Source organism: Talaromyces amestolkiae, assembly GCF_001896365.1.
Source record: "Talaromyces amestolkiae strain CIB chromosome Unknown scaffold13.1, whole genome shotgun sequence".
Taxonomy (NCBI): Eukaryota; Fungi; Ascomycota; class Eurotiomycetes; order Eurotiales; family Trichocomaceae; genus Talaromyces; species Talaromyces amestolkiae.
Genome location: NW_024468049.1, coordinates 921788 through 936823, shown reverse-complemented (window position 1 = coordinate 936823; position 15036 = coordinate 921788). Strand labels below are relative to the sequence as shown.

General features: G+C 47.7%; 3 protein-coding genes across 3 annotated transcripts; all 3 read right to left on the bottom strand.

Moving 5' to 3' along the window:
* Positions 1-13: 13 nt before the first annotated feature.
* Positions 14-811, bottom strand: BHQ10_006976 (uncharacterized protein; the record flags this gene model as incomplete). The annotated part of the gene is made up of 2 exons (XM_040879620.1): positions 14-505; positions 563-811. 2 exons carry the CDS (start codon positions 809-811, stop codon positions 14-16), a joined length of 741 nt encoding a protein of 246 aa, XP_040735480.1.
* A 2434-nt stretch (positions 812-3245) lies between these two features.
* BHQ10_006975 (uncharacterized protein) lies at positions 3246-8723 on the bottom strand (the record flags this gene model as incomplete). Its single annotated transcript, XM_040879619.1, has 5 exons — positions 3246-3797; positions 3855-7883; positions 7937-8109; positions 8166-8489; positions 8561-8723. The coding sequence occupies 5 exons, from the start codon at positions 8721-8723 to the stop codon at positions 3246-3248; spliced, it is 5241 nt and encodes a 1746-aa protein (XP_040735479.1).
* A 2269-nt stretch (positions 8724-10992) lies between these two features.
* BHQ10_006974 (uncharacterized protein) lies at positions 10993-14410 on the bottom strand (the record flags this gene model as incomplete). Its single annotated transcript, XM_040879618.1, has 3 exons — positions 10993-13345; positions 13467-13892; positions 13941-14410. The coding sequence occupies 3 exons, from the start codon at positions 14408-14410 to the stop codon at positions 10993-10995; spliced, it is 3249 nt and encodes a 1082-aa protein (XP_040735478.1).
* Positions 14411-15036: the final 626 nt, after the last annotated feature.

Below are 15036 nucleotides of genomic sequence, written 5' to 3'. Positions count from 1 at the left end.
GGGGGATGGATGCTTACAATAGCATTACGGGAAACATTGTTTCCATTGTGTATACAAACCGGTCAATCTGGCTAGCAACAGAGGTTGCACTCTGCGCCGCCGACTGTGACGAATATGTAATCGCCCGCGATACCCCAATCAGCGCCAATGTGGCCAGACGAATCTCCGTGCTTCTTAACAGATAGCTGAACAATCCCGATTTGGAAAACACATCCTGCGACGCTCTATGCGCCTGGGCAAATTTCCGAAGGAGGAAGAAGGAACTTAGACATTCAATGACTGCTATTAGGGAGAAGTATCCGATATGAAGGTGATCGATGGTCGATTGGAGGCTCAGGGACGGGTCTAGGATGGACTTCACTCTTGTGGCTGCAATGAAACACCTCACAACTGTTGCGGCGACGACAAACACCCAGAAAAGAGACATAAAGATGATGCGGTGGCGATCTTGTAGTACACGGATGAGGATGAGGTAGCTGTAGAACGTCAAGCCGACTTCTTGGACCTGTTATAGCGCAAGTAAGTATATATCCCTTTTCCTTTGGGAAACAATAGACCTTACCAGCCATGTCATGTCTGCAAATGCGGACGCTACCGCAGTCGGCGTCCTAGAGTAATCGGCATAGAAAGCATAGTAACACAGCCCGTTCGCAATCGCGCCCGCCGCCGAAACAATGACCGGATGAAGCGATATTTGCGATAGATTGGTGATGCCGATGACCGTCAGGCCGAACAATACATTCGCTATGCCGATGCTGCTGAGGATGGCCCAGCTGTGTTCGAAATATGTCGGAAGCGTTGAGGCCGACATTGTCGGGGTGTGATAGTTGTTGTATCTAGTGTAAGAGAGTCGTCACATATTATACATGTATAATCCTTGAATTAAAGATGCGACATATATGTACTCGTTGCACGTTTTTGGAGTAAAAGTCCTTGAAACGCATACAGTGCGGCAAAACAGCCATTAAAAGATACGAACCCCAAGATTCCCTCTATCCGGGGGGGACGCATAGCGGCAAATGGAAAGTCCCGCACACTATAGAAGTTACCAAGAATCGTTGGCTCTGGGGTGACTGAGACAGTGGAAAAGGCAAAAAGTCCAGCAAGAGCCAATGGTCGGACTACGCGAGTTTGCCAAGTTCCAAGGTTTTCTGGGATACTGCACCAATGAGGGAGAGAAAGTGTTGGCTCGAGGAGGCAGCGCATAGACACCCAGAACGTCCATTAGCCTGACTCGCGAATTACATGCGCTGCTACGAGCTTTCTCAAACTCAATATATGCTCTAGCTCGATATAGACGCTGGAAGTGCCACTCAGAAGGATTTCCTAGTCCGGGGACTCCACAGCTGAACTTTGGATGTCCGTGACCTTTTCAGCACTAGCCAGATCACCGGAAGCATGTTGTGGAGATTATCGCATGCTCATACCAGTAATTCTAGCTGGGCCAGATTACCATCGCTATCATTGATGGAGGATAGTAAGATCTACACGTTTATGATGTCGATAGATGAGCCATTTTATACTCCATCAAAATCGGCTCCTTTTCCCCTTGTACTCCTGATCTAAGTTTCGAGTCCGAGCTGAAGACTGGCTAGACTCCTACTTAGCCCGATGAAAAAGTTTAACACCATGCAACTTTCATAGCACTGAGTTTCGGACCCTGTTGCATGATTTTACTCCTGAGTCCGATCAGAGACAATCGATTAGAGCGACGATATTGCGTGGATAATTAAATCAGCCCAAGATTAATTGTTCGTCTGCTTGCTAAGTGCCAGTGGTGGACATTTCTTTTTTTCCCCCGCCTTTGCTGGTTTGGGAAAATGGAAAAGTGGAGATCGCAATCTCTTTATTCCGGGGTACTATGCGCTAGTCTCACATAATAGACATCGTGTTTGTTGCATGAAATTCGATATTTAGACACCTTCTCTTACTGTTCTCTCTACTAAATTAAATCTAATTTCAATGATGCGCATTTGAAATCTAAATTGTAAGTATGGGAATGGAAAAGTGTAATATAGCTCGAGGCACTATGGTTCAAAAGTGTACATACTATATACAGCTAGCGGGTAGCCGATGCAATTCAACCGGGAATAATTACACCGAGCGAAGTCTACAGGATTCAGACCAGGGAATCGTAAGCCGATTTGAAAAATTCTCCTAGATTTAATAACCTGATAGACTCTATCAACCAGAGATTAAGCTAGCCCACTCAGGATCCTCAGAATATTCGACACCCCTCGCCATCAACCTCATCAGTGGTTCCAGCAGCACCGACCTCCGCGCGAACGCAATAACATTGACTAACAACCTTTTTGGTTTATTCACTAACTTCAAGCTGAAGTTTGAACGACTCCAGGGGTCTCCTCCACATACCTACAGCATAGACGTACATTGGCTTCGATACCGGCGTGTATCTCCCGGTATTCCAGTTACCAGAACCCTTGTGTTCCCAGCTGATGGATCCATTGAGCCGCCTTCGTCTACGCTCCTGCGCATACACGCCGCGATTGGACGGATTCTGCATTTGAGCAGCACCAATTTCTACATTAGTCGCGTTGTAAAGGATGTACATGACATGTACTATCATAGGTAAGTGTCCGGCGATAGATCTGCTCGTGTCGATGATTTTGTCAAGTAGAAGCTTGGTAGGGCAGTGATACCCCTTTATTAAAAGTCGTTTACATCTAAAGAAGGAGACATACGAAAAGGAAGTGTATTGACCGACGTTTACAATCAAATCGAAATCTATGATAAAAGGTGCACCGTCAAGTATTAATCACAATTTATTGACACACTCCCACAGAAGAGAACTACTCCGCCAATATCATCAATGGTCGTCATTTGTGCAGAATGGCGAAGGATTGAAAAGAGATACAAACGAAAAGGAAAGAAAAATAAGTACAGTCGCATTCAAAAAAGCAGAAAAAAAAAAAAGAGGCAAAACATATTTTCCGATAAGATCTCATGACAATTCAATTCTGGAAGCATTTGAGAATGGCGAATGGGGGTATGTATGGGGAAGAAGAGAAAAAAAATACAGTTGGTCAGAGAAGGAAATAGTAGCAATAAAAAAAGGGCATGTACATCAGACTTCAGGAGCCCGTTGTGTTCGTACAGATAATATCGTAAAGAATGGGATAGTGATAGAAGTAAAGGTAAGTTGATAAAGGTGGGGTGAGAATCGTAGAGAAAATAAGCACAAAGCAGGCTCCGCTGCTGAGGTAAGATACACGGTTACTGTTGAATTAGAAGCAGTTGAGGGTGCTCTTCTTCTTCTTCTTGTTGATGGCATTCATGCGCTCCTCCAGTTGGGCACGAGCAGCCTCGGCTTCGCGACGAGCACTGCGCTCTTCCTCGACAGCTTGCAACGATAGGCGAGTGGAATTGCGCTCTTTTCGGAGGGTTTGAAGCTCATCTTCATATTGCCAAGCCTTCTTTTTCCAGGCTTCCATGTCGGCCTTGATTTTGTTGCTCTGAGCCTCAAGATCTCCGAGAGCCTCTTCCAATGTCGCTGTGAGTTGCTTCTCGGCATAAAGATGCTTTTCAATAGTCTTGATACGAGCTTCTTGGTCCTCCATCAATTGAGTGCTGACCAATTCCCGACTGGCGTGACGAGAGCTGGGAGGAGACATGCTGTTGGTGTTTCCAGCAGTTGCAGAAGCGATATTGGGCAAAGGTGGGAGAGGAATGGCGGGKGGAGGAGATGGAAGGGATGTTGTAGATGTACTCTTGCGAATAGATGAGAGAGAGTTGGTGCGATCAATGGACATCTCGGTTCCGCTGTTCTTGATTTGGAGCTGTGACAATTTAGTAATCTGTAGTGTACTCAAAAATGCCGTCGATGGATATCTTACCTCGAGCTGCTCAATACGAACTTGGTACGTCTCAACATCTCGTTCGAGACTTGCGACCTTGGCGTTTGCGTCGTCAAGAGCCTGCAGACGTTCGTTTTGGATGACAGAAAGACGATTGTGGTGCTGGTCGAAGGTATTCGTAATCTGCTCTTCAAGCTCCTCTACCAAACGAACACTCTTTTGCTTCTCAGCCGTAATTTCTTCAATAGTGACATCCTTCTTCTTAACAAGCTCCTCCTTCTCCTTCAACTTATCCTCAAGGGTAGCAACTAAAGTTGCAAGCTCAGTTATCTTGGCCTCATGCTCCTCATTCGATGCATTCGGCTCATCTGCAGTGGCTCCCTTGGTTTCGAGTTGTTTCTGAAGGTCTTCGTTTGCATCGATAAGATCAGCGTATTTGCTTTCGAGGGTACGCTTCTCCGAGACCAGGTCTTCCAGCTGATCGCCTACTGTCACAGGAGTGACCTCGGTCTCAAGGACCCGAGAGATCGAGTTCAGCAATCCAGTCAAATCCTGCTTCGAGCCAGCAATTTCGGATCGTAGAGTTGAGAGGGTCTCCGCATGTTGTGCGTTGAGCTGGGTAATGAAAGAGTCATGATCAGCTTTGGCAGAGTCAACAGCGGTAGATCTGCTCTCCAATTCTGACAACTGTTGTGCGTGAGTCTCCCGTAGAGTAGCCAAATCCCTGTCGTGACTGTCAACGAGGGCTCTGTGGGAGTCTAATTCATCCTCAAGTTCAGCGATTCGTGATTGGTAAACGGCAGAATTAGCATCGTTTGCTTCCTTGGTGGAGGCAAGGCGTGTCAGTTGGTCATGAATAGCAGAATGGGATGCCTCGAGCTCGGCGATCGCGGTTAGATGTGTTGAAATAGTGGATTTGTGCTTGTCAATCTCCGACTGCAAGCTGGCAACATAATTTTCTTGTTCTTTCCTCTCCTCTTCGCGTTCTTGAAGGAGCGCGGCCTTTTCCTTGGTTGCTGATTCTAAAGAAACGGCATGCTCCGCTCGGATTGCATCAATTGTAGCGAGTGCAGCTGATAATTCAGCCGAAGTTTCCTGTAATTTCTGTTCAGACGCCTCCAATGCCTCGATGGCAGTCTGATGTCTATCTTTCCATTGAGCAAGTTCAGTCTCCAATTGTGCAACACGGGCCAGAGAATCTTCTGACAACATACTACCATTGGCAAGAGGAGTTTCTGAAGCATCGGTATTGCCAAGAGATGATAATTCTGCGCTGAGCTTCTCGATTTCAGCACGAAGCTCTTGCTCCCGGCTGTCGTGTGCTTCCTGCATTTCTCTCATTTGACTCTCCTGTTGGAAGATCTGGTCACGCATTTGAGAGACCATCGCCATGTCCATAGGCTTGGCGCCTTGCAAACTCGACCGCTCTCGTGTCAAACCGGAGATGATTGTGGCTTTCATTTCCATTTCCTTCTTGACGTTGGTATTTTCGACCTCCAACGCTTGAATACGCTCCATTCGAATATGGAGCTCATGCATGGCTGCATTCAAATTTTGCTCGAAGTTTTGCATTGTTTCTGGTCGCTGTTCAAACTCTTCCGAGGCAATGTTTCGTAGTGCTGCAAGAGATCTATGGGCACGATCCACAGTCGACATAAGGTTTTGGCTAGTCATTCTACGAATGACCGAGGCACCTCCTGGGCTGGGGGTTGTCGGGGACTGAGGTGTTCGAGACTTGTGGAGGTCGGTCTTTAGTTGCTCTACAAGTATGAGAGTCTCGTCATGCTCGGCTTCCAATTGAGCATATTTCTGAGCAACAAGATTCATGCCCTCCTCATGCTCACGAAGAAGCTGGCGCAAATTCTTGACTTCTTCTTCAGACTGTGGGGAACTACCGTTGGCAATAGGTACGTCATCCTGTGTTGACATGACAGTGGTATCAAACGTATCCTGCGAGATCCCCGACTGCTCGACCGAGGACAACTCCGAAGAGAGCGAACGAGAAGATGAATGTTGACCGCCAGTTTTGGTTTCCTCCGTCTTGATGCTCTCTAAAAAAGATTGTGGTCGGGAGGAACTGTCGACGGGAGTGTCGACATTCAAGGGTCCTGCGGGGTGACGACTGAAGTCAATCTGGTCCTGCATCTCGGCCATGGCTCGCAACGCCTCGTCATATTTAGCAGCAAGAAGATCGTATTCATTCTGAGTGGTCTCGTGCTGTACGCGAAGATCCAGCAATTCTTGGGTGATGTTTTCCAGTTTCTCAGCGACGAACTTTGACTGAGCAGGGCTCTGGCTATGCTCCTCGACCGCTTCCTTGTCTTGGGAAATATCCTCTTCAACAGCTTCAACGGCATCAACGTCATCTGCGACAGAGGTAGTGTCTAGTTCTCTGGTCTCTTCGGACAATACATGTCCTGCAGCATCCTCGCCCAAATCCTCGTCGTCGTCTTCGGGAATAGCAGTCTCCACTGCTTCTGTCAAGATGTCGAGTGTATTGCCGCGAGCTCGGTTTGTTCGCATGTCCTTGACTGCTGGAGGCTTAGATTCGCGAACTTGAGATTTGTTGCCATTCTGTTGAATGTGGTCAAGTTCATATAGAAGGTTATCCAGTTTGCCCAGGTTCCGCTGGCGGTCAATGACGTGTTCGAGTCTGTTGATCTCGCGTTGCATCAACTCCATATCCTGATCAGCTTCGGCTAGTCGTTCTTCCAGGGTCGAAATATAGTCTTCACATCCGGCCTCGTTTTCACGAGCACGTGCGATTTCTTTACGCAACTCGTTGACAAGAGCAGAATTCTTCTCTTCTCCGGTAGAATGACCATCGAGCTTGGATTCAAGATCATGCAGATAGTGTTCGGTGCTGTTCTCACGCTCCATCAACTTCTGTACTCTCGTCTGCAATTGTGCATTGAGAGTCTCCATGTATGCGCACTTGCTCTCGCGTTCGAGCAAAGAGCTTTCGGTGTTCGACAAAGAGGATCGAGTATTTGAAAGAGATGACTCTAGGCTCTGAATGGTCTTCTCGTATTCCAAGACAACTTGCTCCACAGACTCGGCAAAAGAATGAGAGCGTTTCAGTCTCTCAATCGAGCTGTTTTCAATAGCGGCCGCGAGTTCATCAGGGTCTTCTGTTTGAAGGTCTGAGGCTTTACTAAGTTCCGAGATGAGCTTCGCGTGACGTTGGCTCAGCGAAGTGTAGCTCTCCTGCATATCCAGCAAATGGTTCTGTAGTTCCATTTCCCGATCGCTGGAACGTTCGCTTCGCTCGGGCTGTACAGCGCTCTTCCTGTCTCCGGCCTCGGAATTTCGGATCTGTTGACGCAAGAATGCAATTTCGGCCTTGAGACGTTCGATGACGGCTTGCTTGTCGCTTTCATCTGTGATCTGCTGGATGCGAGGCTTGCTCTGAATAGCTCTAGCTCTTTGGGCATACTGGACGGTGTTCAAGGTTTCGCTCAAGTGGAACTCGGCAGGAGTAACGCAAGCAACCATGTAGGTAATGGCAGTTCCACCGAGTGAGTCTTGAAGCAAACGAGTCAATTTGGAATCACGGTATGAAACATGAGCACCGGACTGTCGAGACGACAGCTGCGAGATAACCTTGCCGAGACTAGCCAACCCAGCATTGATGGAGATACCTTCCTTGGCTCTCTCGCCAGAAGCACCAGTATTCTTGAGACGTTCGCTTCCGGCAAGATCCACAAAATGAAGTTTGCTATCCACAGTAATTACTGCGTCCGAGGACGATAACGCCTCTACGGGAACAGACATGCGCTTCTCCTTTGCTGTCAAAGTTTGTGCGGGCGACTTGCGTTGTACCAAGTTCAAACTAAACACGGCATGGGAACGGGAAGATTTCGCATTGATCGCGGTGGCGTCGGTTTGGCGAATGCTTGAACCAAAGTTGAGGGCGCCGATCAAGTCATCGAAGGAGTTGATTTCTACTTGATGAAGGCCAGTCAAGATAATTCTGCCTTTAGCATCTTCACGAATCGTAACAGTGCTGCGATCTCCAACGGGTGTTGTATCCGGAAGAAGTAGATCTCGGAGTTGTTCGTTGTAAATCTGGTATATGTCAGTAAAGATAAACAAGGATGTAGGTACAAAGGAGGACGCACTTCAACGTAGGTTGCCTTCAGCTGCCAGGTCTTGTCCACAGGATTTCTGTTGAAGATTTGCGGTGAGCTCATAGAATATCGAGCGGGTGTGCGAAGACCAGAGGACTGTGTTCGGCTATGTTTGGGGGTGTCTAGTTTCTCGAATAAGAGCTGCGCCGCTCGAGGAATGATTCCTATTCAAACACCCATTAGCCCAAAACATTCTTCGCTTGTTTCCCGGTTATCTTACCCATAGCATGAGTGTCATTTTGTTCACCAGGACCCGATGTTCCCATCGTGTATGATTTACCCGCACCAGACTGGCCATAGGCGAGAATCGAGACATTGTAGCCTTGGGTGAAAGAGTTCACACTGTCGCTGAGATATTCCCAAATTCCTTCTTGGTCTACAGTCTCCGGAAAAACACGATCGAAGACAAACAGCTTGCGTCCTTGGGGAACATCGACGGCGAGACTGGTAGGCGAAGTCACATGGACCATCGGTCGCTGGAATCGCTGCGGAATCAATTCGTACCCGGGGTCGGTTGGTCTCAATGGTGGCCGCACACGGACAGCTAAAGAGGTAACAGAGATCAGTTATGCGATCGAGGCGCAGCGGGTGAAGTGTGTTGTTTCAAGTACATACCAACTTTGACAGCTGTCTTGCTCTCCTCATCCGAGGCGCGACTGTCACCGTGCCTGCTTCCTGTACTCATGCGACTAAAACTCCTCGGAGGGCGAATAATGGCACTCATGGGCCGTGTTGTCGGCGTTGGAGCCGCTGGTGACCCCGGCGGAGATATCGTCATGACTGCGGTAGTCGCTTGTGTTGTTTCTCTGTCTAAAATTCAAAACTCCTCCGTGGGCCGAAGCCAGTTGGCGGGCGACAAAAAGACGGCGATGCACAAAAGACGGTCAATCGGAGCGATCTCCTCCAAATCGAGTGATAAGATACGACACGTGGGCGAAGGGTGATTTCATAAGGAATGTAGAAACAAAAAGCAGAAATTTGCGACCAAAAAAAGACTGAATCGAGAGAGAGCGTCCTGCGCGGTTGCAGCCACGGGTTTTGGGCTGTCGAGCTCGCGCGGTGAATATTATTATTGTGTTGTTTGTCGAGTAGCTGGTGTGGTAATCGGATGGTTTTACCCCTTATCCGCGGTTGCTCCCGTGAAAGTACCAGCAAAAAGAAAGGTGCAGTCGGTCTGAGTAAGCGGACCGTGTAGAGACTTCGTTATTTCAGAGCGTGTGTATGCAATGCACGTAGAACAAACTCTTAGCCAGAGCTCGACACGACATGGAGAGCAGAGTGAAGAGGAGAGAAGTCGACGGTTTATTTTTTGGACAGAGGGAAGGATGCAGCCAGGGGAGAGCGCTGGAACAGGCAGGCGTGGCCCGGTAGCGCGGTCTGGTGAAGGTAAAACAGCAGGAGCCATCCGTGCAGCGTGCACTGAGGGAAAGAGGGAATGGCAAGAGCCAGGGGCACTCTGTTCTAGTCCACTTCAAGACTAGCGCAGCGCGGGACAGCGGCTGTCTCCACTTGCATTACTTACTATGTACGGAGGTGGTAGGAGTAATCCTTTCGTACAGAAGATAGAACTGTTCATGTTGATGCTTTACGTTGATAGGATTCCTATCAGACTGTCTGACAATCGTCTTACATCTGCAGGATGCAGTTCCAGTGGCGTGTCAGCTTGGAGCTCAATTTCATTTCCGTCTGGTAGGCTTATCTCGGTTCCCGCTGGATGGTCTCGGAGCATTCAGTCCACACCCACGGGTCGTATGTGCAACCGGCGGAGTATTGTGTATCAAAGACGGAGTATTAGGACATTGGCATTCTGTGCTTGCAGGACGAACATCAACCCTACAGGACAATTATTGAATAATTCGATACATGCATACTAATCCGTACGGACCGTATGCAAGTCAGCGCAGACTCGGATTGTGCCGAGAGTATGTACGGAGTCCATCCGGAGTAGAACACTTTCACATGTTCAAGCCTTGGCTTACTTAAAGTACGTCCCCTTACGGGATACTTCACAATTCATTGTTGATTGATCAGCAAAGCAGCAATTATCCCGACTCGACCTATACACTTGGCGGGAAAATATCAAACAGGCCGACCAATCACTTGCACTGGTGCAATCGGTTCATGCATGTTGGTCACGGACTGTGTTCTAACTTCTTCCTGCCAGTCCCCACTCGAGAATTGATTAATATCTCATCAATTATAACTGGCACTACCAGTTGTTTCTGTTCTGTTCTCGCACACATAGTCACATACGCATCCGCGCACACAAAAAGAAAAATGTGGCTGGGGGCCCTGAAGCAATAGTCCAACGGTCGCCCACAACTTCAAAGTCTCAAACACCGGGTCTGCCGCTAATGCAGCTACTTACGTGGGATGCCCCGTCTATTAGGCGACCAATGGCTGAACTCGATTTACGCTGTGCACGCTCTTCCGTACTGATACTCCATACTGAGCAGACGCTTTTGGCATGGAATCGTTTCAAGTTTCATAATGATCATCCCAGAATGGGGAGAACAAAGTCCAGGCCTCAGAATCAAAGCCCAGAATAGGCGACCGACAGCTGGTTTGTGTTGGGAGACCCGTTTTTGACAAGTCGCCATTGACTCGCCAATAGTAATACAAGGGGCTAGCTAGGTTCGTCTCTTTTGATCTAAGCGGGATAGACAATTAATTGTGTGGAGAAGCATAGTTCGCTTCTCAGTTCAAGGAAATATCGCCCGCTGTTGAAGTCCTTTGAAAGGTTTCGATTGTAGCATGCACAATCATATTCAGACTATGCCACGTGCCGAATTCTTCCCAGCTTGACAAGCGAGACGCGCCTTCCTATTTTGGTTGCATGACTAGGGTTACGGCTTCTACGACATCTGCCACTGCTCTTACACTTCCACCTCACCTCAGCTCTGTCTCTCATGTGCTATAAAGGGCACCCATCATAGTAGTTTGGGTGACTCCCTGAGACGTAATTCGTTGTCGTATATCACAGATATATGCTGTTATCATCTGATTAGATTAGATGAATTAGAAGAAACTATCAAATAAACCAACCCTTATTGATTTGCATCGCCGCTTTGGTTGGCATTGTTCCTCCCCTTGAGTCCGCGCTTAAGCTCAAGCAACTTGGACTTTTGTAGCTGCATTTTCCTTTCAAGAGGATGCTGCTTCAGACTTATAGTCCGAAGCCCCTCAATTATTTCATCGCAAAGCCGGATGCTTTCATCGAACTCATTTTGCAATTCATAGCATCTAGCAAGCTCAATCATGGCGCCCAACCTATCCGGATGAAAGTCGCCTCTATGTTGTGAAAGATGACGCTGGTTTTCGATCACAATACACAGCGTTCTCTCGGCCTCTTTCAACTTCTGTTGATTGATCAATATTATTCCCAGTACCGTCCTTCCCATTAAGGTTCCAATATGTCTTTCGCCTAGATTACGATCCGCAACCTCCAAGGCGCTGCAAACGAGTGTTTTTGCCTCATCATGCTGACCTAATGCAGTTTTGATTCTGGCCAACTGCGCCATGGCGAGTAGCGTGTATGGGTTCTCTTTACCCAATTTTACCATGCGACAATCAAGGACTTCTTGCTCCATCTTTTCAGCTAATGGTAACTGCTCCTCTACCTCTAACTGTAGAGCAAGCAGAGCCAGATCCTCCTTGACGGTCAATGTCTTCAGGTGTGTTGGGCCTAGGATTTCGCTCATCCCGTCAAAAGCGGTTGTCAGCATCCGTCTGGCTTCCTCCAGGCTCTCATTGTCGTAGAATTTGGCAATCGTTCTCCCAAGGCTACCCATAGCGCTAAGGGTATCCTCATGCATCAGGCCTCTTAATTTGATGAGGCCATCGACTGCATGCTGTTGAAGCATTCTAGCTTCACTATATCTTCCTTGTTGCCATCTGGCTTGCCCCAGAAGATCCATCGTTGTCAGAGTTTCGCCACTATTGGGTCCTAACGATGACATACATGCCTGCAGGACGGTTTCCTGTAAATCTGCCGCTTCATCGCCCCGGCCTTGACTCCAGTAGGTAAGTGCCAATGCTAACGTTATACGCCGACTGACTGCTTGATCCAATCCCAAAACGCTGTCGGTATACTTTTTGACTGCCAACTGAAGTATTTCGGCGTCATTCCACCGCCCGTTTTGCGCAAAGACAAGGCTAAATTTTGCGTATAGTGTGGCTTGTGTTGGGCCAAACATTGAACCTGCACCGGGCCATTGTACGACTCCAAACCAGCGTCGCTTCCTATTTTCGGTAATTTTATGAACTATAGCTTGTTGGCAGCTGCGTGCATGATCGATATGCGGTAAGATATCTCTGCGGAAGACCTCGTCAGCCTCAGTCACACCCAAGGGCGGCAGGAGGATCGAGTGGGCCAGCGTCAAATTTGCAGCTTCAGCCCATACAGCCTGATCTGAAAATGTCATTTCGGGTCTCTCTCGCGCCCATTTGTGAACCAAAGGGTGCATGGAGTAACTATCGCTGGATTCGTGATACGTGATCAGCGACATTTGGACAAGTTCTCTCAGTGCATATCGCACTCTGACTTCGTCAAAGAATCCAGATTCACGGCCATCTCGTACGATATGCGGCAATACAGGAGGACCACGCTCTCTCATCATGAAGCCTAGTACGAGAAGACGTATATTACGGTAACGCTGATGCCAAGTTAACGGCCATTCTCGCTCTTCTTGGTTTCTCTGTTGCTGTTGAACCTTTTCGATCTCACAATTGACGATCGCTCTTCTTAGAATGTCGAACGGTATATTCTTATAGTAGAAGAAAGAAAACATCTTCAGCAATTGGATGGCATCTTTCGAAGCCTCAGTCTCTTTCTTCTCGATCCAAGTATAAGAAACTTCGTATGTCGCGAGTGCGCTCATATATTGCTTGTCCTCACTTCCAGAGTTAAAGGACAACTTTCGTATACGACGTATTCTCTCCCAGTCCTTATCATAAAAAGTCAGATAATCCTTGAGAGTGCATAGTCCAGAACAGATTGCGGCCCCAGCATGAATGACAGCGAGAGCAAGAAAACCAAGCTGTTTTGTGATTTTAGTAGCCCACGTGGAGGAATCAACATCCCAAGGCTGGGCCAATTGTGCCGTTCGTAGTAAAAGAGCACTGGCGTCATCATGTTCCATACCCTGGAACTCGAAATAGCCTGGCCCGACGTTACCGTACACCTTATGGGCTGGGTTTCGCGTTGTGATGATGATGTAGCCTCTGTCGCCTTTGGGGAAGTATTCTTGCAATTCGATATGAGGATCATCGGCATTGTCAATAAGGAGAAGCCACCGTTCTTCGCGATTTGAAAGCCAATGCATGGCAGCTGTCTGATTAGGATCAACGTGTCCATGTTTCCCAATCTCGGCGTAGGTCTGTTTGGCTCGTTCGCGAGTACTGGCATCAATCCAGAAGATTCCCCAAAAGCTTTTTTTTGTCGACATTCCGAAAGGGACAAAGGTTAGCAAACCCTTTTTCCGCATTGAGTCTTAAGATACCGAACAAAGCATGGACATACCTTTCTCGATTTTGCTCGGCAAATTTGGAACAAAATTGAGTCTTCCCCGATCCTCCAATGCCGTATACTACAAAACGCAATTGCTTTTGAGCATGTATTTCCATCATCTGCTTGAGAAGAATATCCTGTAGCTCTTTCAGAAACCATGTTCGCCCCGTGTAAACGCTACTAACGGGTTGCGGGATATCGAAGAACTCATTCGGTGTCGTGGTACACACCGCAGTGGTGACGAATCGAACCGAGTTTCGGAATTGCTTGAACCGAGATAAAGACTCGAGGTCTTGCTCGTTCTGATCCGGATCGCTGCCATCGGAGAGTCTAAGCTGGTCCTCCAACTTTGCAATCTGCGACTTGAAGCTTTGATCATATGATCTCAATTCTTTAGATAGGCGTTCGAGGGTACCTCGAGAGGACTTCTGATGATAACTGTAGTTATATTAGACACACAGACTGAGATATGGGCAATGTACCTACAGGCTGATTCCAGTAAGCAAGATCTGAAGATTATGCTTCTCCGTGGAGAGCTTCTCACGTATTCGCTGCAGATCGGTGGCTTTGTTACGCCGTCTGGATTCTTTGGTCCAGCTATCTATTTTTCCAGTGACCTTGGATCCCGAATCGCCGTATATATCTCGTATTACCTGGTCTAGTTGCAAGGTAGTATGTCGGCATGCGTCCAAGCTTCTTTTGGTTTCTTTCCATAGGCGTTCGATATTATCCGCTTTCAGAGGAGATAACGGCTTTGTAGATTTGTTCGTCTCTTCCTCAAAAGCTTCTGCGACTGAGGTGACAGTGGTCTCTAGTGAACCCAGTTCATTAATAAGGCCGTCAATTTCCTGCTGAACGTTTGCAGCAGCAGCAGAAACATCCTTCAGAAAATTGASGAGCCGTAAACACACATCAGCAACACTAACGGTGCCCACCACGATAGAGAATGGATCCATTATAGTAGCAGAAGTTCTTGAAGGCTGCCTTTCTCCGCAGAATGCAGATGCTTATTGATGGCACGATGCCCGTCTAGCGGGGTTTCAGAACATTGAATGAGAATGAAAGTCCATATATTGCAGACACATAATAGAATGCTATGATTGCGCAACGGAAATCTGTCTTCTTTTTGCCACCGGCTTCTTGTAACACAAAACTGGACTTGCTCATGTGTCAGACGGATTGCTACATGTAAGATAAGGCAGAAGACACCATGGTAAAGGCATTTGATGAATAGCTAAGGATATGGCACCGATATTAGCGACAAAATTTGTGATTCGTCGGGAACATACAAGACGCCCAAGACACCCTTCCTCAGCTGTCACAGCCGCTTTGGAATCTTGATTTTGAGCGTTACCATTCGTTTTCCTCAATACTTGGTCAAATACGAAATCGATTGTTTGGAAAGATTTGGTCCGAAGACTGCGGCTAGTGCAACCTGAAAGGACTTGTTCTGTCACACGCCCCCACCACAAAGTGCATTGTTCACAGGGGCTTGCAGCCAGGAAATATTTTCAGCCGAATCATGGTGTTTTGTCCAGTATTCCCACTCACTCAATGATTGAATATTCCAGTCGTTCTCAGC